This window comes from Grampus griseus, assembly GCF_964374135.1.
Source record: "Grampus griseus genome assembly, chromosome: 5".
NCBI classification, from domain to species: domain Eukaryota; kingdom Metazoa; phylum Chordata; class Mammalia; order Artiodactyla; family Delphinidae; genus Grampus; species Grampus griseus.
In genome coordinates this window covers 102,032,289-102,059,178 of record NC_138998.1, presented here as the reverse complement: position 1 = coordinate 102,059,178, position 26,890 = coordinate 102,032,289, and the positions used below count along the sequence as shown (strand labels likewise).

At 35.8% G+C, this 26,890-nt stretch overlaps 1 protein-coding gene across 2 annotated transcripts in view; it reads left to right on the top strand.

Annotated features, from left to right (window-relative positions):
• The window catches only part of EPHA3 (EPH receptor A3), a gene marked incomplete at its 5' end in the record, with an annotated part of 363,089 nt that extends 336,686 nt beyond the window's left edge, over positions 1 to 26,403 (top strand). For both annotated transcript variants that reach the window (XM_082655447.1, XM_082655446.1), the window contains 4 exons: positions 3,969 to 4,118; positions 5,636 to 5,829; positions 19,577 to 19,732; positions 26,199 to 26,403. In XM_082655447.1, the coding sequence (XP_082511573.1) occupies positions 3,969 to 4,118; positions 5,636 to 5,829; positions 19,577 to 19,732; positions 26,199 to 26,304 (606 nt within the window). In that variant the 3' untranslated portion in view covers positions 26,305 to 26,403. The remainder of the gene's footprint in view (positions 1 to 3,968; positions 4,119 to 5,635; positions 5,830 to 19,576; positions 19,733 to 26,198) is intronic.
• Between the last annotated feature and the right edge of the window lie 487 nt (positions 26,404 to 26,890).

Genomic DNA, 26,890 nt, shown 5'->3' with positions numbered 1-26,890 from the left:
TTCAGAATAACATGTTTGGAATAAAATGGGAAAAAAAAATCAAAATCTCCCCCTTCCTTATGCTTTCCTATAAGGGCGGCAACTCAAGCTTTGATGCAGTGAGGAGCCAGAGGGAAGCTTAGATTAAAAACCTGAGTGAGATGAATAGATGAAGGTAGGTGTGGCACATATATACAATGGAGTATTACTCAGCCATAAAAAGGAATGAAATTGAGTTATTTGTAGTGAGGTGGATGGGCCTAGAGTCTGTCATTCAGAGTGAAGTAAGTCAGAAAGAGAAAAACAAATACTGTATGCTAACACATATATATGGAATCTAAGAAAAAAAAGGTCATGAAGAACCTAGGGGCAAGACGGGAATAAAGACACAGACCTACTAGAGAATGGACTTGAGGATATGGGGAGGGGGAAGGGTAAGCTGTGACAAAACGAGAGAGTGGCATGGACTCTGCCACTGTGTGCATTTGAAACAATGTTTTAACAAGATTTACACAGCAAATAGACAGCATTTGATGGGAAAATGGTTCTGGAAATAATTTGCGTGAATCTGTAACCATGTGCTTCATTAGAAAACACACTGCACGGATCTTAGTCAAGAATTGAAAGAGTGAAGGTCCCGCTAAAGAGATGGGTGTGGCTATGGCATCAGAGGTGCCTCCAATGGCATTTATGTCTGTATGCAGAACCACCAGTGAAGAGATTCTTTCCAAGCTCCTTCGACATAGGTGTAGCTATGTTCTTCCTAAAAACAAATTTAAAAAAAAAAAACCCTTTTCAGTATTTCACTATTTTTAGACATTTTATTAAAATATGCTCAGGGCTTCCCTGGTAGCGCAGTGGTTGAGAGTCCACCTGCTGATGCAGGGGACACGGGTTCGTGCCCCAGCCTGGGAAGACCCCACATGCCGCGGAGCGGCCGGGCCTGTGGGCCATGGCCGCTGAGCCTGTGCGTCCGGAGCCTGTGCTCCGCAACGGGAGGGGCCACAACAGTGAGAGGCCCGCGTACCGCAAAAAAAAATATGTTCAATGTCAAGGCTGTCCTCTCTGGAAAACAGGGGTAAAGCACTGAAGATGAAACAACTTTAGCATGTACCATTGTAATCCTGGTTGAAGTAAAACACAGAAAATGAGCTTATTGTTCATGGTTGTCATCAATCTATTGGTTTTGGGTTTTTTCCTAATATCTGTATTTTTATTTCAAGGAATCTTGATAAGGTGACACGTATCTGTGCCTTATATTTACTAAATAGATGCAACGTTTTCAACATGGAAAGGACTTTCTTCCTTTATCTCTCTCTCTCTCTCTCTTTCTTTCTTTGTTTTAGTGCCATTTTTATGCTTTTAGTAATTTGTTTCTGGGCAAAGGAAAGGAAATGGCAAAGTGTCTGTAGCAGAGATAAGACATTCAGCTGAGATTTTAAAGTATCATCTTTTCTTTGCCCCATGAGTACAATTTGTTTGACTTCTGTTAATTCTCAGAGTACTTTAAAAGGGAAAGAATGTATGCACAATGATTCCATTTGGCATCCTGAATAGATTTATAATAGTTAAATGTCACATGTGTAGTTCTGTTTTTATCACAATTATGGGGTAGTATTTGAAATACTGATTCCTTAAGACCCAAATCTGGACTCTGCAGCTACAATTAAGTTAATTTGTTTTTTTAAAAATATTATTATTATTATTAACATTGAATATGTTGGTAGAGAAAGGGCAATATTAGGCTAGGAAAAAGACTCTCCAAATTTAAATATGAAAAAGTATCTTTTAAATTTTTGTTGAAAAAATATACAAACTATAAAGAAGAGAATGAATGAGTGTGTGTAAGTGAGAGAGAAAAGAAAGGGGCAACTTCTAAGACCATATGCCCTCTCATCTCCATAGAGTTTTCTATTCTGTTTTTCTGGTTTTGGACAATCTTTACTCCAGTGCACGTTGAGCTCTGTAGTGTTTCCCACCAACTCCCAAAACCCTCTTGGTCTAGCTCCCGTCTCTCCAACCTGATTTTACTGCACTGGTATAAATCATGGATGACCCTTAGGTTGCTACCTTCTCAAGAAGGCTGTGCTCAGTCCTCCTTTTTGTGCCTACTTCTCTACAGTTTCGTGCATCCTTCAAAACCCAGTGTAAGCCCTTTAAAGATCTCCTGGCAGTACTCTTTCTGAAGAGCTCACTTGTGTGAAAACATCGAAGAAAAGTGTCAAGTTTACTGAGATAGTTCCAATCACATATACCACTCTCCTCTACGGGATAACACTTGCTCAATGTACCCGTGATTAAATCCCAATTCGACCTTTTCCCATCCTCTCCTACTGCATGCCTCCACACTCTCTGTAGTATCATCACCCTGGAAACCGTTTTTCCAGAACATATATTTTCCTCCTCTGTGCTTTGATTTATGCTATTTCCCTCAGAGTATGGGAGTATTAAGCTGATGTTTCTTGAGGCTTTACTGTGTGCCAGGAACTACGCTAGAGATTTTACTGAAATTTGTCATTTAGCCTCACAACAGTGCTATGAACCAGCACTGTTACTTTCCCAAATAACAGATGTGGAAATTCAGGCATAATAAGGTTTAATAGTTTACCTCCCAAATTGCCAATCCATTTCTCTAAAGCAATATATTGTCACCCTTGAACATTACTTAAGAACCAGTGAAGTGCAATGAGATACAATGTCAATAGAACACACTTTGATGAATATGGCATAAAATTTTGATGATGTGAATTCTTTGGAACATCCATCCCTTTTTTTGTTGTATCAAAAATTGATGTACCTTATGAGGCTCAATTCATATGTGACCTCCTCAGTTTCTCTAGTGAGAATCTCGGCTCCATGCTCTGCGGCACAGCAGTCTCCACTACTATCTTCCTACTCAATGTAGGCAGGGTCTGCAATTCTAAAAAGCCCCAGCATTACCTGGAGCTTGTTAGAAATGCAGACCCTGCCTACATTCTGGAACTACTGAATCAGAATTTCCATTTTAATCAGAGTGAATCAAGATGATTCATATGCATTGTACAGTTTGAGAAGCAAAGTGTTAAATACTTATTTCTTTCTGCATTTAGTTATTTCCAGCAACTAATTATCATTCCTATTTGCTTGATATTTCTCAAACAGAAGGACCAGTGTGTTATTTATATTTGTCTCACCCAAAGTGACTAGCATAATACTTCCCATATGGTTGCTACTCAGCACATCTTTATTAAATGTATTTATTAAACTGAGAACAAATTCTATGGGCGTTATACCTTTATATCTCCCATAACTCATAGAAGCAATATTCTCCTCTAGACTATACATTTTCAGAATGTAATTATGATATCTTTCTAGCTCATATGGTGCTTACCTAGTACATGGAGGGGACTTCAGTGGTTAATGATGGAGTGAGGCACTGAGTAAATTAATTAAGATGATCGATTAATGTATGTGAAGAGAGGTTTTTTAGATGCATAAATTTATTTTGAATTTATTTAATTAACAAATACCTTTAAGAACTTATGAGTATCAAGGAGTGGTGTAAGTTCCTTACAAATATTAACTTAATTCACATTCTGCTCTAAGGTGGTTTGTTCATGCATAAATGTATGTTAAATCAATAAAGGTTGATTTGAGATACCTCATTCAATTCTAATATATAGCATATCTACTTCAAGTTGTTTTGCTACAGATGTCTGATAAATGTGCCATAATTGACATAAAATGTCAACATTTTAGCAATTTTCAAATGTTTTTTTCCTTTCATCATTTCAAAATCTTCCCAAATTGATTGAGAAAATATTGCAGTAAATAGTATGCCACTCACTCCTTGGTATTAAAATAGAAGAATATCAAGATATATCAGAAGAAACCCGCATTCCATTTCAGAAAAGAAATACCCTGACAAATTCAGTCAGATTTCAGATGGTAACGTATATTATATGTTTTAGTCATTGATCATGTATGTATATACGATTTTATATTGCAAGGGAGGGAAGATCCCAATCCGGTGGACATCACCAGAAGCTATAGCCTACCGTAAATTCACATCAGCCAGTGACGTATGGAGTTATGGGATTGTTCTCTGGGAGGTGATGTCCTATGGAGAGAGACCATACTGGGAGATGTCCAATCAGGATGTAAGTATTTGTAGTCTATGAGTTATGGGTTCAGATTAAGAGATCAAGCTGTGCAAGGAAGTGGAGCATAATGAAACCAGGTGGCTCCCTGTTTGTGACATTGAAACAGAATACTTAGAAGAAATGAAATTGCTTCCAAATCTTGTAAAGATATCAAATGAGTTGCTCTGAAGGATTTACATTTTTCCCTCAAGCCCGGGTTTAGAAATGAGACAAAGTGAAGACATTTGTAATAAAATTTTATAAAATAAGTGCCTGACAAGATAGCCAATAGATATCAGGGAATGTTTGAAGTATTTTTGCTACAAAATTGTTTCAATGTAACATTAGTAAGATACACATGTCTGCCATCCTTTGTAGACTTAATTAATGCATCTGGGCCAACGTTTTGTTTACTTAAATATAGTATTTCCCAAAGTCAGACAAAACAACCAATCACTAGCATGTTGTTTCTCATAGTGTATTAAACTTGCACATGAATTTAGTTATACAAATTGAAGTCTCTGGATAGAGAAAATAATCTTTAACTTTCTATTACAACTCAAAAGGATTTTTGTTTTTATAAGTCATGTTTTGCTAATGCTTAGTGAAAAGATGCTATTGGCATGTGAGATCAGCACTTGGAGATGTTTTTTTATGCTTAGCCAGAAACTGTGAGCATGATCTCAAAGACACACATAAGAAGGAAAGCTGAGATGCTTTTAGTCATTTCCTACTCACCACATATAAAATTGTTTTTAATGTATTTGGATATAAAAACCTTTCTGAACTTCTTCAAACAAGCCATGTTTTATAATGGTACTGGGAAAATCAGACTCTCTTTACCACATCTCTATTTTCCAAATTCTTTCTGTATCAGAGGATCTCTAAATGTGGTCTCTGGACCAGCAGCTTTATCATGGCCTGGGAATTTGTAGGAATGCAAATTATCGTGCCTTTCCCCAGAGCTATGGAATCAGTGGTTAGTTATCTGCATATTCATAAGTCCTCCAGATGATTCTGATACACAGTAGAGTTTGAAAATCATGACTTTACATGATTTAAAAGTGTGAATGGACTAATAGTCAGTTAGCTGTGCAGCACGTGGGCTTTTACCAAAAGAACTTACTACGATTTGAGAGGTACCATTTGAACTGTGATATAACTAAAATCTGTGGTAATTTTTTCTGCATTCATTCATTCATGTATAGTTTCCATAGAAATCTGTATTACCAAATAATAATTTCTTTATAAATTACTGAATTTCCTATATCATAGAACATTTCTTTTTATTTTAATCTGGAAAGTTACTTTATAAACTTTTCTTTCCTAAATCCACTTTCTCTGCCTCAATCTTCCTTTATATAATATTTTCAGACATGGATAATATTTATTTAATAAGCTGCTATCGTTTTAAGAAATTTAAAATGAACACTTTTTCACTTAACTTTGAAATAGTCATATAAGTGTGACCTGCCCATGAAGAAGTAAAAGAAATTCCAACTCTTAAGTCTCTGGAAACTTTGCCTCTCACACAGGTAATTAAAGCTGTGGATGAGGGCTATCGACTGCCGCCCCCCATGGACTGCCCAGCTGCGTTATATCAGCTGATGCTGGACTGCTGGCAGAAAGACAGAAACAACAGACCCAAGTTTGAGCAGATTGTCAGCATTCTGGACAAGCTTATCCGGAACCCAGGCAGTCTGAAGATCATCACCAGTGCGGCAGCAAGGTGACACATTTGATTTTGCATCTTGCACTCACTCTGAAATGAATGTATTTTCTATCTCCAAGATGTTAATTTGTTTCTTCCACTTCCCCAGCTGCATACTTTGGTACTTATATTCCTCAAGATTAGAGAGATGTGTTTTCTTTTCCTTTTTAAACTTTCAGGAGGAAATTTCATGCTACTTAATGATAATGATAACATTCTGGAATTTTTTAACTTCCATCTTGACCAGAAGCATGTATACATTCAGGCTTGAGTATTTGGACAATAGAAACCCTGGACACATAGCTCCTTTTCACTCTCTCTTATTTAAACAAAAAACAAACAAAAAAAGGAAATCTCCTGGAGTAGTGGGGGATTCTAGCAAAGTCCTGATTTATTCCTCATTTAAAATAAAGTTTCAAAAATAATAACAGTGCCTCCAAACCATCGCACTGGCTAGGGAAATGCAATTTTCCCTGACTTAATTTAAAAAAATGTGTTTAACCCATATCGTGTGCCAATTACTTTGTTAGACACTGTGAAGGATAAAACTAAGACTAAAATAATGTCAGTGTTCCTGGACAGCCATACAAATGTCAACACATCATAGCCATAAGGCAGCCCTGAATGCACAATGTCCATTAGACTTTATGCGTAATTCTCCGTGGTAAGAATCATTGAGTTGTCTTAATGGTTTTAAGAAATGTCAATTATATTCTCATTGTACACATAGTGAAAAAGAGTGCTTTTACATTTTGATGATGTGTGTTCTTAAAGGAAAATTACAGAGTTTTAGTAAAGGAACTACACCTACTGTGCACAAAACTCCACAGTATTAAGTGATATGTATACATACTACATAATGATGATTTACAGTGACTCATGTGTAAAAGATTTAATATAATCCCTTATAGGAGTTTTCTTTTCTTGTTTCTTTTATGCACATCTGTCGGTTTTACTGACAATTATCAAGAGTTGTGACTTTCAAATTGATAGAGCACTTGCTAATGCACTTATAATAGAGTATATAATTTTTCTACCTTAATAGGAAAAATTATACTGAGCATACATGATCCAGTTTTTACATTACATTTGAATAAGATGAATAAAGAAAATTTGAATCAAAGTCTTAATATCAGTATATAAGAATCATAGATTATTTGTTGGAAGTAACTTTTAGGGGGGGTCACTAATATTGAACTTAGTAATATATATTCAGTAGGTAAAACTATTGATAACTTATCCTGCAAGGATGAATCTCTGTCCTAAATTTCAGAGACAGACTGTACAGGCTTTTTTGGAAATCCACCTGACAGTTTAACAACCAACAGGATAACAAACTTGCCCTTCCTGGGACATATGGTCCTCATTTTGCACCCTGAAGCCATTTCTTTTGATCTTTACTCAATAGCAATCGTAGCAAAAAAGAACATCTTTTCAATTCTTTCCATATCATAAAAGAGCATTCAAAGCATTTCCATAGGATCAATATCAATATAAAGACTAACTCATGTAATATGATCAAGAGATATTTAAATCCAATTCTATGTGGGAAAATTCTTAATATCAGATCATATTATGTGAGGATATACCCTCGTATTCAAATTTTTTTCCATTCACTATTCCATTCTTATTGAAGTACATTGAATATTTTTATCCTAATATGTATTTTTTAATACTTTAATATATCCCCTGTATTTTGTCACAAAACATGCAATTTTAGGGAAACTATTTTTCTAAGAAGTGCCACCCATCTTAATTCATTAAATCTAAAAGTTTTAGAAATTGTGTTTATATATTTACTTATTGCCATTAAAATACACAGTGGGCAGATTGTGCTATTATAAATTTATTTACAACAACCTCAAATTACCATGCAACAATCTCAAGAGATCTTATTTTTCTTTAGAAAATTTGCTTTCCCACTTTTGACAACGATTATTCTATTCTTTTTCATAACTGATTAAACTCATTCCCTTTCCCCTTTAATTTTCCAGTGATGCCCTTGCCACATGCTTTATTGAGAAAATACAAGCCATCAGATGGGAAATTCCAGCAGCAAAACAAAAACAAACTGGCGCCTGCACCCATCCATCTTGTTCTTTTTTCCTCTAATTACAAGAGAGGAAAGTTCTTCTTACCTCGAATTAGAAGAAAGGAAGTGTCCTTTCAGTGTCAGAGGCAAATCCTTTCTCTCTCTCTTTCTCTATCCCCTGCATACCCAGGCTCTTTCTGTCTCTCCTGCATATGCAGGCTCTTTATTTCTGCAAGATTATTGCCATAAAAATATGGTCTGTTATTACGTTGTTTCTCAAATTTCCCTAATACAAGAATCATCAGGAGAACTTATTAAATGCACAAATGTCAACGTCTAACCCAAGCTACTAATTTGGAATCTGCAGGAAAGGGAAATGGAATTTGGACATTTGATAAGAACGCCAGGGGATTTTTATCATCAAGGAAATTTAGAAGATGTTATTTGTCAACATCACCTCTGCTAGCCCCACATCTCTGCCAACTACTTCCTTATTTTTTTATCACCCTTCACAGCCAAACTTCTCCAATAAGAGTCTCACACACATCTCAAAACTTAATATTCAAATTTTATCTTTTTATTGTCTCCTGATTGCCTCATCCTTCCACTGCCTTCCAAATTTGGTTGAATACACCAGCACCTATTCATTTACCCATTCAGGATTATAGCCAGTCTTGGTACCTCTTTCTTGCTCTCCACACTTTGATCCAGGTGATCACTGGGTCAACATGATCCATTTCTCTCCCTTTTCACTGCAAACACTCTCTCCTATGACTTTTTCTGCTTCTGATCTAGACCACTGCAGTAGCCTCCTGATGTGTCCCCTGCTTCCATTCTTGTCCCACGCTAAGCATCTTGTCACAGAGCCTTCAGAATTTTCCTATCAATATATGTATTGATAAATTATATATTGATAAAAATATATTGATAAATTATATACATATAATTTCAGTCACCTCTTTATAACCAATTTTGAATTTCCATTATACTTAGGAAAAACATCTGCATTCTTTTTGATTGTTTAAATAGCCCTGCTCCTCCAATGTCATTTCTTTTATTCAAATAGTCATTTCTTCATTTTTTCAACAACTATTTATTATATGCTAAGCTACTATGTGCTAGGCATGTGCAGACGCTGGAGTACAGTGATGAAGACAAATATGGTACCTACCATCCTGGAGCCTACATTATAGAAGATGTACAGTAGATAATAGACAAGCACAGATTATAGGAAGGAAATAAATAAAAGGTTGTGATAGATTATTAAAGGGTGCTTGAGGAAAAAGCCCTCTGAGGAGGTGATATTTGAGCTGAGAACTAAAAAAAGGAAAAGAGCCAGATTTTTTCTTTTCTTTTTTTTTTTTTTTGGCTGTGCTACGCAGCATGTGGGATCTTATATCCCCGACCAGGGATTGAACCTGTATTGGGACCACTGAGTCTTAACCACTGGACCACCAGGGAAGTCCAAGCCAGATTTATAAAGAACCATCCCCTCCATAAAAATATTTTTAGAAAAAGGATCTTGGCACAGGAAAAAGAAACTGCAAATGAGTCTGGAGAGTTCTAGGAAGTGACAGAGGGACAACAACATAACCGAAGAGCAGTAGGGAAAGGAAGAGTCTGTCACAAGAAGGCAAACAGAAGCCAGAACACTTGAGGCTACCCAGGTCATGGTGAAAACTTTGGAATTTTTTGAAATGCATGAGGAACCCATTAAGACATTTAAAGCAGAGATGTGACACTATTTGATTTACGCAACTGCTTTGCTGGGGGAGAGGAATTTCCACCTTTCAACCTGTGCTACTTTCACTTAAATAGTACTCTAGCCTCAGTGACCAACCTCAAGTTCCTTCAGAAAGTCAACGCATTTCAGACATGAGGACAGCAGCACACGCTGTTCTCTTTGTCTTAAGATTCTTCTTTGCATTCATCTTCCCTTAGGAAGCAGCTTCTACATCTTGTCTTAATTGAGGCATTCTCTGGCAACATGATTTAAAGGTCAACACCATTATTCTTTCATGGGCCACTATGCCCTCGTTCTTCATCATAATTTTAATCCAGTTGTGTGCATTTTCTTTTTATGTATCCATTCCTCCAATTAACTCAGCCCTGTGAGATCAGATGCCATGCTGCCTTTGTATTACCATGTTGATACTGGAAATTCAATACATATCTGTTAAGCACATAAATACATATTTACTGGAATAATAATAAATTTCCATTTCAACAGAGATACAATTTTTAGAAAAATATTCTAGTTTTATTCCTATTCATTATACAGATTTCTGCAGACATTAGTCATAATGGTAAAAGCTTAAAATTTTCTCCTAAGAAAATCTCACGTTTCCCTTTCTGTCAACTCAACTCCAGAAACAGTCTCCTCAACACACTTGGAGACTGTCTCAATCTGAGTTTGTGGATGGCACCAAGGATTCAAATTTCTCAATGACTTAGTTATTTAGATCAATATATAGAATTATGCCTATAAAGTCCTTTAGGAAAAACAACATCATTCTATTATTTTTTATAGGGATGTTGTTTTCCAGAGTCTGCCTGTGTCTAGTTAGTTTTATGGCAAATTTTATTTCATATACTGTTATAGAAATCTTTCTATAATGCATTATTTTACTCTTCAGCCTTCCTTAGAGTTGATGATTCATAACAGAAACATTTTCAAAGAATCTTACAGTGAGAGTGTCTTTGTGAATATCACTGCTGAAAGTGGGGAAGGTGTTTAAGCAGATGGTCATGGTGTACCAGATTAAAAACTTACTTGTATGTTGCAAGAAGTGGTAAGAAGGGAAGGGAAGTTATATTAAATTTTATGTTATGTTTGTTTTCTGGTAATTGATTTATTTTCCTAAAAGTAGAGTAATTGGGGGAGACATGAATAAATTTGAAGTTTTGACTCTATGAATATGAAGATACAAAGGTTTGTTTAGTAGTTACTTTGTGTGAGGCATTATACTAGGCCCTGTGGTGCTTATACAGGTAAAGAGACACAGCCTTCGACTGCAACAGCTTGCCTTTGAAAATAGGAGGAAAAGAAAAGTTCGGAAATACTATATAATTGACCCTTGAACAACATGGGTTTGAATTGTATGGGTCCACTTATAGACAGATACCTCTGAATGGAAAATACTACACTAATACAGGGTTTGTGGTTGGTTGAATCTGAGGATGCCGAGGAACCTCAGATAAGAGGTAAGAATGGGGAGGGCCGACTATAAATTAACCCCTGTGTTGTTCAAAGTCAACTGTAATATCCCTCAGAATATGTAATTATTAGAGCAAGAAGACAAGGTTTTAGGAATCATGAAGGAAGGATGAGTTTACTTTTAGCTTTCAGATTATCAGGCAGTTGCAGAGAAGTGACTTTTGGTTGATGGATGAAATTTCTACCAGCAGATAACAAGATAAGATCATACCAGGCTAGGGGAACACTGTACAAAAAAGTAAAACACACAAAAACTTAGGATACTTCCATTTACATTGCATAATACATTTCTGCTATAATACAGCGTAAGAAAGGAAATTATGAGAAAAGAACCTGATAGATGATTTCACCAGATAATGGAAGATTTAATGTCATCTCTAGAAATCTGGACTTTTGTCCATGAGGAAAAGAAGAGCCATTGAAGATGCTTACATGATATATTACATTGTGCCTGTGGAATAGTTCTCTGCATCTATACCTAGAATAGCTGGAGGGGAATAGTTCATGATAAGGAGTAGGGAGGTGATTTCAGTAGTCTTGGAAAGGACTTATGCTAGGGTAGAGCAGAGAAAATAAAAAGAAAAGGTGTAAATTCAAAAAGTTGTAATGGGCTTCCCTGGTGGCGCAGTGGTTGGGAGTCCGCCTGCCGATGCAGGGGACATGGGTTCGTGCCCCGGTCTGGGAGGATCCCGCGTGCCGCGGAGCAGCTGGGCCCGTGGGCCGTGGCCACTGGGCCTGCGCGTCCGGAGCCTGTGCTCCTCAGCGGGGGAGGCCACAGCAGTAAGAGGCCCGCATACCGCAAAAAAAAAAAAAAAAAGTTGTAATGAAGTATTATAAGACATGGTGACTGGTGAGATGTGCAGAGTGACAGAAAGTATCAGAGAGTACTTCCAGTTGAACAAGGACTCTGAGAACAATGCTCCCACTGACAGAGGTAGGAAGGGCAGAAGGAAGAACAGCTCTGTGAGGCAAATGAGCATTTCGGACACAATGAGAGTGAGTCCTACAAGAAACTGGAAATTTACATCTCAAACTGGGAGAGAGATTAAAGCTAGGAATCCAATTTGGAGCCTTCTCTCTGCAAACATAATTTTAAAAAACACCATTAGAAATGTATTTAGAAGGTACAAATCTTGGTCTAGTCATGCTGATTTTCACCACAAGTATTGATATATCCATCTGTATTCTCCTAATAATAATTTAATTTCTAGTTAAAGGTCTCATATCCCATGGATTATAGGGAGACTTTAATCAGTGAAGAGTGGAGGGTGTTTGTCCACATAGGTTGACACTGAGACACACACACCTCCCCCAATCTCCCAGACTGAACTTTTGAACTTCTCCTTGCTGCTTCTGTGTTGCCCTGTGGCCAGGAGTGTTTCTGAAGCATCTAAATGCCTCAGTCCCTTAGTGCAGAAGTCATGACCTCAAAAATCTACAAGAGCCAAGAAGCTGATTGAAATGAGTGAATGCTTCTACAGTGTGTAACAGGGTGTGGTGGTAGCTAATGGAGATTTCAAGCTCCTTATAAGGGGACTACAGAGCCAGTCAAGCCAGTAGGTGGCAATCCTAGAAGGAAAAATGTATACAACATTAATTATTATCTCAGAACAATAACCCACTGCATACACTTCCACCCAGAGAGAAAGAAAGTGGTCTGTTTAGAGCTTTGGAGAACGGTACCAATTACAGAGCAGAAGAATATGAAATGGTAGGTAGAAACAGGAACAGCCAGAGTTAGGAATGAGACTTCAACCATTACAGAAACCACAGCCCAAGGAATTTTCCAAAACTAGATAGAATGAACTGTATTATCAAAAGGTGCAAAAGCGTAGGCAAAAAAAGACAACTGAGGAAAAAAGCCACTCAATAAGCAATGAGAAGGACATTGAATTCTCTTTAGATAACTATTTTGATTCTTTTAGAGTGATAGATGAGATATGAAATTTTAAGAGATTTAGTTATTATTGGATGATGAAAAGGAAAAGGCAATGTGAAAATAATGCTTTCGAGAAATTCAGAAAAAATGAAAAATATAGTCATAATATACATGTATAAAAGGGTAAAAGTAAAGCTCCCTTCCTTTTGGTAAGAAATGGAGAAATTTTTCTTAAAGATATTCTTGATAGAAAATATTGCTAGAAAAATAAATAGAAAATGGTCTTAGAATGATAAATTTTCTCTACTACACAACAAATACTACAAATTTGTTACACAAATTAAAAAATAAACAAAATTCATTTTATTTTATTTTTTTAATTAATTAATTTTATTATTATTATTTTTTGGCTACATTGGGTCTTCGTTGCTGCGCACAGGCTTTCTCTAGTTGCGGCGAGAGGGGGCTGCTCTTTGTTGCCTTGAGCGGGCTTCTCATTGCGTTGGCTTCTCTTGTGTTGGAGCATGAGCTTTAGGTGCGCAGGCTTCAGTAGTTGTGGCTCCCAGGCTCTACAGCGCAGGCTCAGTAGTTGTGGCTCATGGGCTTAGTTACTCCGTGGCATGTGGGGTCTTCCTGCACCAGGACTCGAACCCATGTTCCCTGCATTGTCAGGCAGATTCTTAACCACTGCGCCACCAGGGAAGCCAGCAAAATTTATTTTTAAAAGAAACTATTTTGAAGATTAGTTTTATATAATATACATTTATGTAATACATATAATATGATTATTTATTACATATATTTATGTATATATAATAGACAATTAGCTTTACAATATGTATAAAATATATCTCGGATTTAAATAAATTGATTAAATTACTTTCATGAGTGTAGTTAAATTAAAAAGTTTAAAAGGCTAAAAATAGAGAAAAATAACAGATGGATTAATTCATTTCTATTCAGGCAGTAAGATGCCTTTTTCTTTTTTGGATATTTATGTATATAAAACGAAATAGACGTGTTCTTCAAATTCACAAAATTTTCACATGCCAGGGCATTGGATTCTTCAAGGCTATTGTAAATTTATAGAATACAAATTTTTGGCATAAAGAATTAAATAATACATTCAATTTATTTGGAATAAGGTTCTAAAGTGAAGGTAAAGGAATTTATGGTATAAAGACTTAAACAATATATTTAAAATATTTAGACTAAGATTCTGAAGACCCAATTATACTTAGTTAATTTAATTGAAATGATTTTAAATATATTGTTCCATTGCATTGATTGCTAACTTGTAGGGATTTATGTTTATTAAGCTACAGAATAAATAGGAACAAAAATAAGCAGTACTTGTAATTTTTACCTGTTAATGGCACTAAATTAGCATTAATAAAATACTTCTTATCTCTAAAAGAACAAAATATAATTCTTTTTGAGAATAACTACTGTTTTGACAAATATTATATCCTTTAAGAGAAGTCTGATGACCAAAAAACAATCTGTTTCTCAAAATGACTTTGACCTCCAATTCTGAAACTGACAGGGTGACTTTCCTCATGAACAAATATGATATGGAACTTTTTAGAGGGAAGCAAATATTTCAAATACCCAGGTGATCTCTTTTTTTTTTAATCTTAAAAATCAAAGCAGGTAATTTTACCACTGGGAGAAATTAAACCAGATGTAATAGCTATAACTGCTAAGATTTTTGTCCTTAAAGCCTAGAGACAATCAAAATAAACACAATGACTTTACTCCTCCTTAATGTGTTATTTATATACTAGTCTCCTGTTGGGAACTATATATATTTAAAATTATTTTTAGTTACTGATGACAAGTTAAATTCATTTATTCCTATCTGGAATTTCTAACTTTAGAGATAAAAAAATCAAACATTCGCATTTAAAAAATTGGTAAGTACAAAATTTTCCCCTTGAAACGTAATGACACCATTTGAAATTAAAATATTAACAATAAATTATAAAAGGTATTGAAAAAGTATATTACTATTTTATATATCAGGCAATAATAAAGGTAGATATAATTAACATTTTGCTTTTGAGAAATTACCCTTAAGTTTTAATATGGTCCCTGAAACTATTCACAACCACAGACAAAAAGCAGGTAATTATAGTGGTATAGAATACACCTCCAATATTATTAATATTTAGTTCTAGACTCAGTAGGCATCTACTTATTCATTCAAGAAATGTGTATTAGTCAGTATTTTTAATACATAAAAAATAAAGCCCTCTGTAAACCCAAAGGAGTCTTTTTATGTTATAAAAGAATAACTTAACATTCAATTTTAGAGTTTAGAATTCTAGTGCAATATTGAAATAAGATCATTATGAGAAGCTATTCTTGGAACTAGCAGTTATTTATTGACATTTGTTCCCCAGTATCTGGTGCTAGTTGGTATGACCATTTACAGATAAAATAGGAGTTGATGGGAAAAAAATATATGTGTACCTCTTTAATGCAGCAGTATGAAAATCCACAAAAGAATAATTCACAAACCTAAATACAAGGAGAGAGGAAGAAAGGGAAGAAAGTTATTTTTTGTTTCCCCTGAGCAAACATGTAATTTCCATGATTTCTTTTTAATGACTGCAGTCTGTGGCCAGTAGGTACTGATTTATGAAAAGCTGTAAAAGATCAGGTGGAACTCTGCAGGACATCGTTTACAGCTGCACGGATTGAAACCTATCTAATTTGTCTAGTAAAAGTGTGAGCTCACAGTGCACATCACCCAGCCTATAAATTTCCCCTTCAGACCCAATGTCTGGGGCTGGGTCTAAAAAAACGCCAATGCCTGCAGCTGCTCAAAAAGCCCACATTCCCCTGGTGTGCATGAAGAGACATCACAGGCTCTTCACAGTGAGAGACAAATTCCTATCCATTGATAAACTCACCAGATGTCCTCTCGGAGGAGGAAAGGAACCAATTTTTATTTGAATTCCCCAGAGAAATCCTGGAAGTGGAAAAATGATACTTTGCAGGGCTGGTTATTCCTAGGTCACTGGCATTAAAATTAGGTCCTTCTTTGTCTTCCTTATACTTTGATCCAAGTAATAAACAGAAAGACTCAGTTGGGGTCACTCTAATCCTTAATCCGCACATCCTGTTTTATTTCAATTTGTTTATACTAATTTTCTCTAAATTCTTGTTGAGTCTGACTATACTGTTGAGTTTAAAAATACAAACCATTTTGAATTTAGAGGGGAAAATTCTGCATTTTGCTATTAGGCATACTTCATAAATATTCTGAATAAATGTCCTGGGGTTTGATTCTTCATACCCACAAACCTATAAATAAAAAAGTATTGCTCTTCATGGGACCAAGAGTCAACAAGAGTCAACATTAGATTCTGTGCTTCAGCTACTGTAGCAATTCAAGCTGTGGGGTGTGAGTGTGTGTGTATGTGTGTTTGCTTGCATGCCTGTAGATAGTCTAGTACTTTATTGTCTCCTTTCTAGGTCTCACTTCATTTTTCTTATAAAATTTTCTCACATCTGATGTAATGCTACTCAATTTTGTTTACTGATTCCAAGTGTTATCCAATGGGTCCAATGTTATATCTAATGTTGGCCAATGACCAAGGCTATGTCATTCATGATGGTCATACAAAACAACCCAAGAATAATGTATACATTTTGGACCCCGGGCTGTATATCTATATCTGTAATTCCTCAAGTTCTTAGGAAAAAAACATAAGCAAGACATTTTCAATGATTTTAAAAAAATTTTTTTCTTCTTTTTCAGGTGGGTAATTTAAAGAATTATAGAAAATTATTTATGTATATGTTCCAGAAGAGAATAATGTATAAAATGTTATATTTTATGATGTTCTAGGTATCCCTAAAGGAAATAAAATTAATGCTTTGTAAAATAGTACCTAATTTCTGATTCTTTCTTTCTCTTAGATAACCTGTGAGGATTAGTTAAAACTAAACCATAACACATAATACAAATTACAAACTCCATAATTTTAATTTTTAATTTATAATTCAAACACTTGAGGTAGAGAGGATTGAAGCAGTTGAATTTAGTCTAATGGAATGAAGTTTGAAAAGTCCTCCATATTCAGCTATCTCCACTTCACAAATCTTGACAGGGAAGGAACTAGTTATTGATCTATATTTTCCACAGAGCATGCAAATATAGGCAGAACCAAACTGTCATGTTCTCAGTGTTTTCTTAAACTGAGCACTAAAATTGTGTTAAATTTTCATTTTTATCAAATAAATAGTTAAAGTTATTTTTAATTAATTAAAATTTTATTTTTATCAGATAAATTTAATGTCTCCCCATCAAAATCCAAATGAATTTACAATCCTCTCTTGTATTCCCAACAACAGCACCCAGGTTCAGGGCATGCTTGTTCAGATTTCAGAATCTTAACCTCACACTTAAGCGTGTCTTGTATATTAGGGAGTGAGTTGGAGAAATATCATCAATAGTAATGGAAATTCCACATATAAGTGATATCATATGATATTTGTCTTTCTCTGTCTGACTTACTTCACTCAGTATGACAGTCTCTAGGTCCAGCCATATTGCTGCAAATGGCATTATTTCATTCTTTTTTATGACTGAGTAATATTCCATTGTATATATGTACCACATCTTCTTTATCCATTCCTCTGTTGGTGGACATTTAGGTTGCTTCCCTGTCCTGGCTATTGTAAATAGTGTTGCAGTGAACATTGGGGTGCATGTATCTTTTTTAATTATGGTTTTCTCCAGATATATGCCCAGGAGTGGGATTGCTGGATCATATGGTAGCTCTATTTTTAGTTTTTTAAGGAACTTCTGTACTGTTTTCCATAGTGGCCGTACCAATTTATATTCCCACCAACAGTGTAGGAGGGTTCCCTTTTCTCCACACCCTCTCCAGCATTTATTGTTTGTAGGTTTTTTGGTGATGGCCATTCTCACCAGTGTGAGGGGATACCTCATTGTAGCTTTGATTTGCATTTCTCTAATAATTAGTGAATCATCTTTTCATGTGCTTTTTGGCCATTTGTATATCACTTATATGTGGAATCTTAAAAAATGGTACAAATGAACTTATTTATAAAACAGAAATAGAGTCACAGGTGTAGAAAGCAATCTTGTGGTCACCGGGGGTTGGGGGGGTGCGAAGGAATAAACTGGGAGATTGAGATTGACAAGTATACACTACTATGTATAAAATAGATGACTAATAAAGACCTACTGTATAGCACAGGGAACTCTACTCAATACTCTGTAATGACCTATATGGGAAAAGAATCTAAAAAAGAGCGGATATATGTAAATGTACAACTGATTCACTTTGCTGTACAGCAGAAACTAACACAACATTGTAAATCAACTATACTCCAATAAAAATTTTAAAAAATATCAATGGAAATCTCCCAATTAAAAATTCCTTTTAAATGTGGGCAGGACTCTGATTTGTCGCTTAATTTTAGTTTTAGCTTCCACATATATTATAGGGGCATAGCATCAGTGCCTAACTAATGTAAGGATTAAAGTCCTTCATATCTGTGTGTTATGCTTAATATTGTAAGTGCTCATAAATGTTCAATATAATCCATATTTCTGTTGTTGTTGTTACTATTATTATTCATCTCAAAGCAAAGACCTTCATAACTACTATTTACTCAAGCTCCCATCCTAAGAGGAAAGAATAAAGAGGACAATCTAGTGTCCACCTGGTGACTGGTTCCAGGCTTATGAGTCAAAGGACAGTCAAAGAGGCCACTGAGAGCTGAAAAGGCAACCCAGGCAGTTTACCAATAGGATGCTTCTCTTGGTTCTTCAGGGATGAAAATATGGTTTCCTCCATTTCTTTTGTTCCTTTGATTCACCAGATCTTGCAGCTGGTCATAAATCTATAGTAAGACCTGTAATTATATAAAGCAATCCTAAAAGTTCTTGTTAATGCTGATTATATTGTGCAATAAAAGTCATAGTCACAACGTCTATCTATCTATCATCTACTTCTGTATATATATTATAAATCTATTTGATGTTGTCATATTTTTGAGAATTTCACTTATTGTCACTCATCTACTTTTTTCTATTCTTTTTGTAATTTCTATTTTTAATGACATTGTGACATTATTTAAGTCTGTGCTGACTTTATGTCCTGCTGTAAGTATAGTCCAGGTTGTTCAAACTGTCCCTTAGACAGCAACCTGCACAGTGTCTACAGATGAACATCCAGTAGCCAGGATTTAATGTTGGAAACCAAATCCATCCACCAAAGCAGACAGAGGAGTATTCAGTGTGTTGTGTCAGCTATAACTGTAACCTAAATTATCACCATCTTTGCTAATGGTTAAACAAATTAAATTATAAAAGTATGTATGGATATATTTATGCTTTTCACTGGCAAAGTTTCAGTAATTTAAAAAGCAGACGTGAGTGCAGAAGGGGAGCACTGAGACAAGATGACTACACAGTATTCTTGCAAGCTGCCAGCTTGAGCAGATAAAGACTTCATGGCAGATAAATTTCACAAATAAACAGGAATGCTACATGAAGTCTGGAAGTTCCTGCTGATGTTGGTGTCAAATTTTGACACATAGCAACTCTGCTGACTCCTGATCTCTCTCCCATTGCTATTTTCTTTTCTTGCAGGCCATCAAACCTTCTTCTGGACCAAAGCAACGTCGACATTACTACCTTCCGCACAACAGGTGACTGGCTTAACGGTGTCCGGACAGTGCACTGCAAGGAAATCTTCACAGGCGTAGAGTACAGTTCTTGTGACACCATAGCCAAGATTTCCACTGAGTAAGAATAAGTTTTGACTGAACTTTCTAGTGGACATATGTGTTTAGGATTAATGTATTATAAATAATAGATGAATCTCTGAGGTACTTAACTTTCTCCTGTAACCACTGAGCTGGATCCTGGGTCTTTGTCAAGGACACTTTCTAGATTGAGGTGTGTTAATGTGTCTTCCTCTCTCATGCTAGATCCCCACAATAGGTGTCTTCACTGAACTATGATCTCCTTCAGATAGACCAACAGATACATAGCCACACCCAACCCCAAAGGACCCAAGACCCTAATTTAAAACATAAGCAGATATGGCATGATGATTTGTATATCCTTGCATCTGTGATTCTCTGTTATTTTTAACAAAGCCTAACCTCTATGGAAATGGAAAATTGGGAACTAAGTGGATAACCTGGTATATAGGGAAACATGCTAAAGTCTAAAAGTAGTTCTCATAGCTATTAAATAAACATACCATCATCTATTACTGAGTGATCTCATGCTAGAAAATAAAGTTATAAATAGGTTTAAGACATGGTTTTCCTTAAAAAAGCTTATGGTGAGTTTGGAAGAGAGAATATGCATAATTAATATATATTAATTAGTATTAATTTATGATTTCATGTGTTAAAAGCCAGTAATAATCAAGTATAATATCTATACATCTTAGACAGCGGTCCTGTGGTACAATAGGGATCATTTGGTAACAGGAATTCTTTGATATGAGAAACCCATGGCCATAAAATTCATCCTCATTCACCAGGTATGCTAATTGGGAACAGGAAGTGAAAAACTGAAAGCCATATTCTTCATCTCTCTGTGAATGAGAGACAATTTACTTCACTTTCCAATGAAACTGCATCATTTTTTCTTTTTCTACACAGTGACTTTTTCTGTTTTCCCATGCACACAGCTGAAAATGACTCTCTCAAGCCTAGGTCATACAACCTTGGTATGCCACTCAACTGAGCAGGGTCCAACTCTCTTTCTTCTAAGTCCCCCTGAGAGACATTCTGATGGCCTCAGTCTTGCTTATAGACTGGCTTCTCCAAAGTCATGTTTGCCATGAGCTAATCATTTCTATTCAAAGGAGGAAGAGTGAGACAGCATGAACTTGACTCTAGGGGTCCTTTCCTGAGGGTAAGATAAAGGACTGCTCCAAAGAAAGAGGTTTTGTGGGGGGCAGATACATCAAAAGTTGTCCACAATTTTGTAGCTTGCAAGGTCTGTTTGGAAACTGTATCCATCTTTGAGTCAAAATCTTCTATCTTTGATCTTTGTTACATTAAATAAACCCTTTTGTGCTCTCAAGTTCCTTTAAGTCATATCCAATATTTGAATATTTAAATGTTGTTGAATATTTAAGGACTTTCATTGTCATCCTGTCAATCATTTAAACAAAATCACCTTCGAGAGCTATAGATGAGATGTCAAAAAGGGGTGTGTAGTGTAATTAATAGAGATACAAGTGCCTAAGAAATAGGTAAAGAAGTTTACCATTTATGGTATAGCATCCTATTCAGAAACACAAACATCACAAAAGGGTCTATAGCAAGGGAATATTACTATTGAAGAGGAGAATTTGTTCTTAGAAAATAAACTCACACTAGTCTACTTAATATGTGTTGGCATTCCTGTTTAAAATAGAATGTAGTATCTGTTGAATAGACTTCTGACCCAATCGACAATGTGTTTTGGGTTTCTATGGTAGTTATTTTGATCAGACACAGTCCCAGGATATATTAATGTATTTAAATATTTTTATAAGTTCTTATTTTAGTAATGTAAACAGTTTGGGTTATGATATCAAGAAACCTGCTTCAGAGCACAGAAGCATAGCAAAGAACAAGCACAAAGTTAAAATTTTCTACACCATTGCCAGATTTTCGAAGGCAAATGTTTATTCTCAGTAAAATATCAACACTCAGAGCTTTTAGATAATGGAAAACTATATTGAAGCAGATGAAGCAGAACATTGTTAATATGATTAACTACTAGCTCACAATTTAAATATAGTCAGACATTCTAATCTATGAATACGGTCAGAAAGCTATTTGCTTAAAAAGGTAAAGTGGCAGCCTTTGTTACACTTCCAAGTTAAGGTTGTATTTGTCTCAACAGTACAGTATTGGATGCTAAGCTCTTTTTGGCTGGTTAGAATATTTTCACTTAATTGTTATGATTATTTAAACAACCTGTGAGTGTAGATTCACGATGAATGAAAACTGGTTTTTCCTAAGAGGTTCGGCTCTTTTAGGTTTGCCCTTCACACTGAGCCAGATGGTTTCAGATCTCTCTGTATTTCAATGTTCTTTCTTCTGTCCTTTCTCCTCAATTCAGGGACAACACAGAATTAACATCTACTGACCTAAAACTCCTTGAAAAGAGTTGTTTACTTTTTGGGTCTCTGCAATCTCTACTTCATACCCACTCTTGTTTATATTATAAAAACGAGAATTAAAAAATATTTAATACACTAAAAATTTGGAAAAATTTAGTGAGGCAACATTTTCACCTTAAATGCTGTAAAATATTTAACTCGATATTTCACTCTTCCTTTTGCAGTCTTAGGCTTGTTGTTTGAATTTGATTCCTTCCAATCTCTATTTTCTTTGTGTCTTACAGAGTCAATTCAGAAATGATTCCCTTGACCAAATAACTCCAGAGATTCTCCTTGAATAAGACAGAGAAGCTTTAAAAAGGAGATTACATTTGTTTTTTACTATCCAGACTATCAATCATAGGAAAAGGTCAAGAGTTTCATACTCAAATAAATATTAACTTATTTCAATTAGTTTAGGGATTTCATTTTTAGGCCAGCTACTCAAGTCATCTAATTTTCAAATAAAAGTTTTTTAAAATGTGCAGTTTTAGTCAGTCAACATATTTTTTAAAAATATTATTTCATAGCCTAGGATGGATTTAGGAAGTTTAGTGTGAGAAGGAAAGAGAGAATGAGAAAGGGCAAGAGTGACTGTAGAAACTGGAGAGAGAATTAAGTGTGTGGAATGAGTAGGAGACAGATTAATTGCTACATGTTATTATCCTGCACCCTTGGATGCTGTTTTCAAAGTATCATCACCTATCCTTTTGCCTTTGAAGTACCAGATAGCTTATTAACCTCTGGTCTCGATTTTGAGCTGCTCTTTAGTCTTGAACTTTTCCACTGCTTTTCTGAATAGGGTAGTCCTAACGAGATAAGCATATGGGGAGTGTTACTGAGACTACAGCAGCTGGATGTTTAGAGAGATTTTGGACTTGGCAGGGTGGTGGGTAGAACACATTTTGGTAGGGGGAAAAGAAGGTAGAGGGTACATAAAAACTCAAGTTAAGGCATAACCTAAAGGGATATTTACTGTAATTCCCTTTTCCCGTATAATCCTTTGCATCAAATATAAACAAAATTATGTATCTACTTGCTTATGTTGGGTTCCCAGACACTGAATCTGAAACAGTTTTATGCAGAAGATTTCTCCAGGTGCCCTTGGGACATACATCCATAAAGAAGTGATAAGGGGGCCTTGGACTGAAGGAGAAGACTCAGTCCTACCTACTGGAACAAGAGTCCTAGAGCTTGGCTGGCCCTTCAGAGTTGTCCCAAACTGGTCTGCGAAATTGCAGCATCTGATTTTTTCCAGTGGCCAGGGTATTGGTGCTTCAGTTCCAGAGGGGAAATAAGGGCCAGGCATCATAGCATATATTACTATGTTTAAATTTCTCAATGAGCTCAGGAAATTAGTATATTACCTTGGAGCATTGTTTTTTTCTCTGCTTTCCATGATTACATTTTTCTTTTTTAAGCTTGTAAAGAAGGGGAGAAGGAAGAGACAGAGAAAAAAATCAGGAAGTTATAAAAAAATATGATATAGAATTGGAAGAAAGATAAGAGAAGAAATACAAAAACAGTGAGGAGCTATTGATTTATATACATTTATATCTGTCCTGTTTTCTAGCTCTTAGATTCATAACCTGACTTTGTTATAGTTTGAGGATGAGTAGGGAAATGTTTGTTGTTCATTTTAAAGATAGATCCATGGTATCCTTATAAAAGAATCAAAATCCTGTAGAGCACACATTCTCAAAAGCAGGGGTCAACATAAATAGACTACGTTACTCTAAGCGAAGGTTTCATTATCCATAGTTACACAAAGGACGGCAAGCTTGATGTCACCATAGCTCCCCACTAGCCTTCCTGGTGAAGCAAGGTAGCTGAAGACTGTGATCAGAGAGGACTTCAGGCAAAATACAAGTTGTCCATAGAGAATTTATAAGACCCTTGAATGGCAGCAGGGGGGTAACCTGTAGGGCATCAGGATTTCATCCCCAGCTTAGGTGATAGGAATGCAACTGAGCCTTAATTACTTTTATGCAGCAGATGCTTAAATAATGTGTAAATTGCTTCTTAAGTAGTTACCTATTGTCTTCTTGCACACCTTTATTGCTTGGGAACTCCTTTTTTTTTGAATTTTATTTTACTTTTATAGAGCAGGTTCTTATTAGTTATCTATTTTATATATGTTAGTGTATATATGTCAATCCCAATTTCCCAATTCATCCCACCACCACCAACATCACCACTACCCCCCCTCCCCGCCCCAGGGAACTCCTTAAGAAATCAATTGGTTCAATTCAGTGAGATTGAATTCACAATTTTTCATTCTTTTTTAAATGCTCTATATAAAGGGGCTCCATCTGTGTGCGTGAGTGTATTTGCATGTGTGTACTTTTCCTTCTTTCCACTTTCAGTTTGCCTAGCACTCCTTGCCAAGTGACACTTAATCCTCTATCAGCTTCCCCAGATAAACATATTTTGGACTATCGATTCACCCTGTAGTAAGTACATGTTGAGCCCTGGCTAAATGAGAGTCATTGTTCAGAGTGTGGTTGATAAGCAGAGTACAATACCGACAAGAAACGTTGTTCACATGGAATTCACCTTCTTGTGGGACAAGATAGAGAGTAAAGAAAATAAATCAGGAAAAATTGGCAATATGCTGGATGATGATAAATGCTTTGGAAGAAAATGAAACAAAAAAGAAAATAGGAAGTGCAGGTATGAGTGCAGAGAGGGTTTACAATATGAAATAGGAGGATCAGGGAAACCTCGTAAGAGGGGGATGTTTGAATAAAGACCTGAAAGAGATGAAATGTATGAATGAATTACTTAAACCAAGAATATTTAATTAATCATTTGCACATGTTTAGCTGTCTTTCCCCCCAAATGAAATTCTATATGTTCTTATAATCTTTATTTTAATGCCTTGTTTCTGAGTTTTAACTATTTTAAATTTAATAATTTTGATAAATAGAGAAATATCCTTGCCATTTTTTCTACTTTGAAAGAAATTTCTACTTTAAAGAAATTGTTACAGTTATCTATGGCTGTACAACAAACTGCCTCAAAACTAAAAGGCTAAAACAACAACTATTTTATTGTATACACAATGTCGTGAGTCATGAATTTGGGCAGAGCTCAGGAGGCTGATTCTTCTGCTATGGTGTTGGTATTGAATTAGGTATTCATCTAACATGCATCTGGTCTAGTCCGGAGGGCTTGAGATGGTTTCACTCTTGTCTGCCATGGTGCAGAAGCTTCATATAGCTGGGTCTGTAGACCAAGTGCTTACAGATGACCTCTTTGATATCATAGTCTCAAGACAGTCATACTTCTTACATGGCAGCTCTGGGGCCTAGAGAGGGTGTCTCAGGAGATAAGAGGTAGAATCTGTTAGTATCTTAAAATCTGAGTACAGAAACTGATACAGTGTCACTTCAAACATATTCCATCAGTCAAAGCAGTCCCCAAACTGGCCCAGATTTAAGGGAGACAGGTAATGCCCCACAAGAATATGTGACCATCTGCATTAGTTTCCTAGGGCTGCCATAACAAATTACCACAAACTTACTGGCCTGAACAACAGAAATTTATTTTTTCACAGTTTAGAAGCCAGAAGTTGGAAATCAAGGTATTGGCTATGCCACGCTTGCTCCAAAGTCCAAAAAAAGGAATCCTTCCTTACTTCTTCCAGTTTCTGATGGATCCCAGCAAAGTAACTGCAATCTCTGCCTCCATCTTTATGTGGTCTTCTTCTCTGCGTCCCTGTGTGTCCTTTTTCTCAAATAAGGATAGTCTCACTGGATTTAGAGTCCATCCTAATCTAGTATGATCTCATCTTGACCCTTCTCTTAATTACATTTGCAAAGACCCTATTTCTAAATAAGGTCACATGGTAAGGTTCCAGATGGACAGAAATTTTGAGGGGAACACTATTCAACCCACTATACCATCTATACTCTTCCACAAGAATAGAGGTGGAATAGTCAGGATATAATATACAAATGGTGCAAAAATCAGAAAATTATGTCTAAAGCATTGGGATCTATAATTGCACAGGCTTTGTTAATTGAAAATCTCCTATTTACATACTATCCAGGAAACCATGATTCTCACCAGAAACTTTCTCCTTTTTTTTTACAGTGACATGAAAAAAGTTGGTGTCACTGTGGTTGGGCCACAGAAGAAGATCATCAGTAGTATTAAAGCTCTAGAAACACAATCAAAGAATAGTCCAGTCCCAGTGTAAAGTGCTATTTCTGGAAGGAGGTGGTGGCTGTGGAAGATGTGGCGTCACTCTGCAGACAGATGTCAACACTGGAAATACTGGTGGACATTCCAAGCCCAATAAGACACTCAGATACGAGTACAAATGCCTTAAAATGGAATTGAAAAACTCTTTATTTTCCCCTATCATTTAGTGGATGGGTGGGTGGGTATATTTTGTTTTGTAATTGCTTTTTGATATTAGTTGATGGATCAAATCAAAATTCTTCAGCGCAGAATGATGAACTAGCATAGAGCCATTGATCATAAACTATCATAAAAGCAAAACAAGTGAAATAACATAATGAACATGGTGGCTCTGTTTATAAATAGCCACAAAAGAAAAGATGTGATATTTTTATACACAGAAGAACTCTGTAACAGGTATTTTGTTTCTTTAAAAGCAAGCAAAATAGAGGAATTCATACCTCAAACTATCTGGCCATATTTACTACCTTTTCATTGTATTGTTCCCTTTCATCTGTTAAAAGGCATATGGAGATGAAGTTTGTAGTGGTTTTAAGTACTACACATTTTTAATTGTTAGCTTCTCTAAGTATTACCGTGTA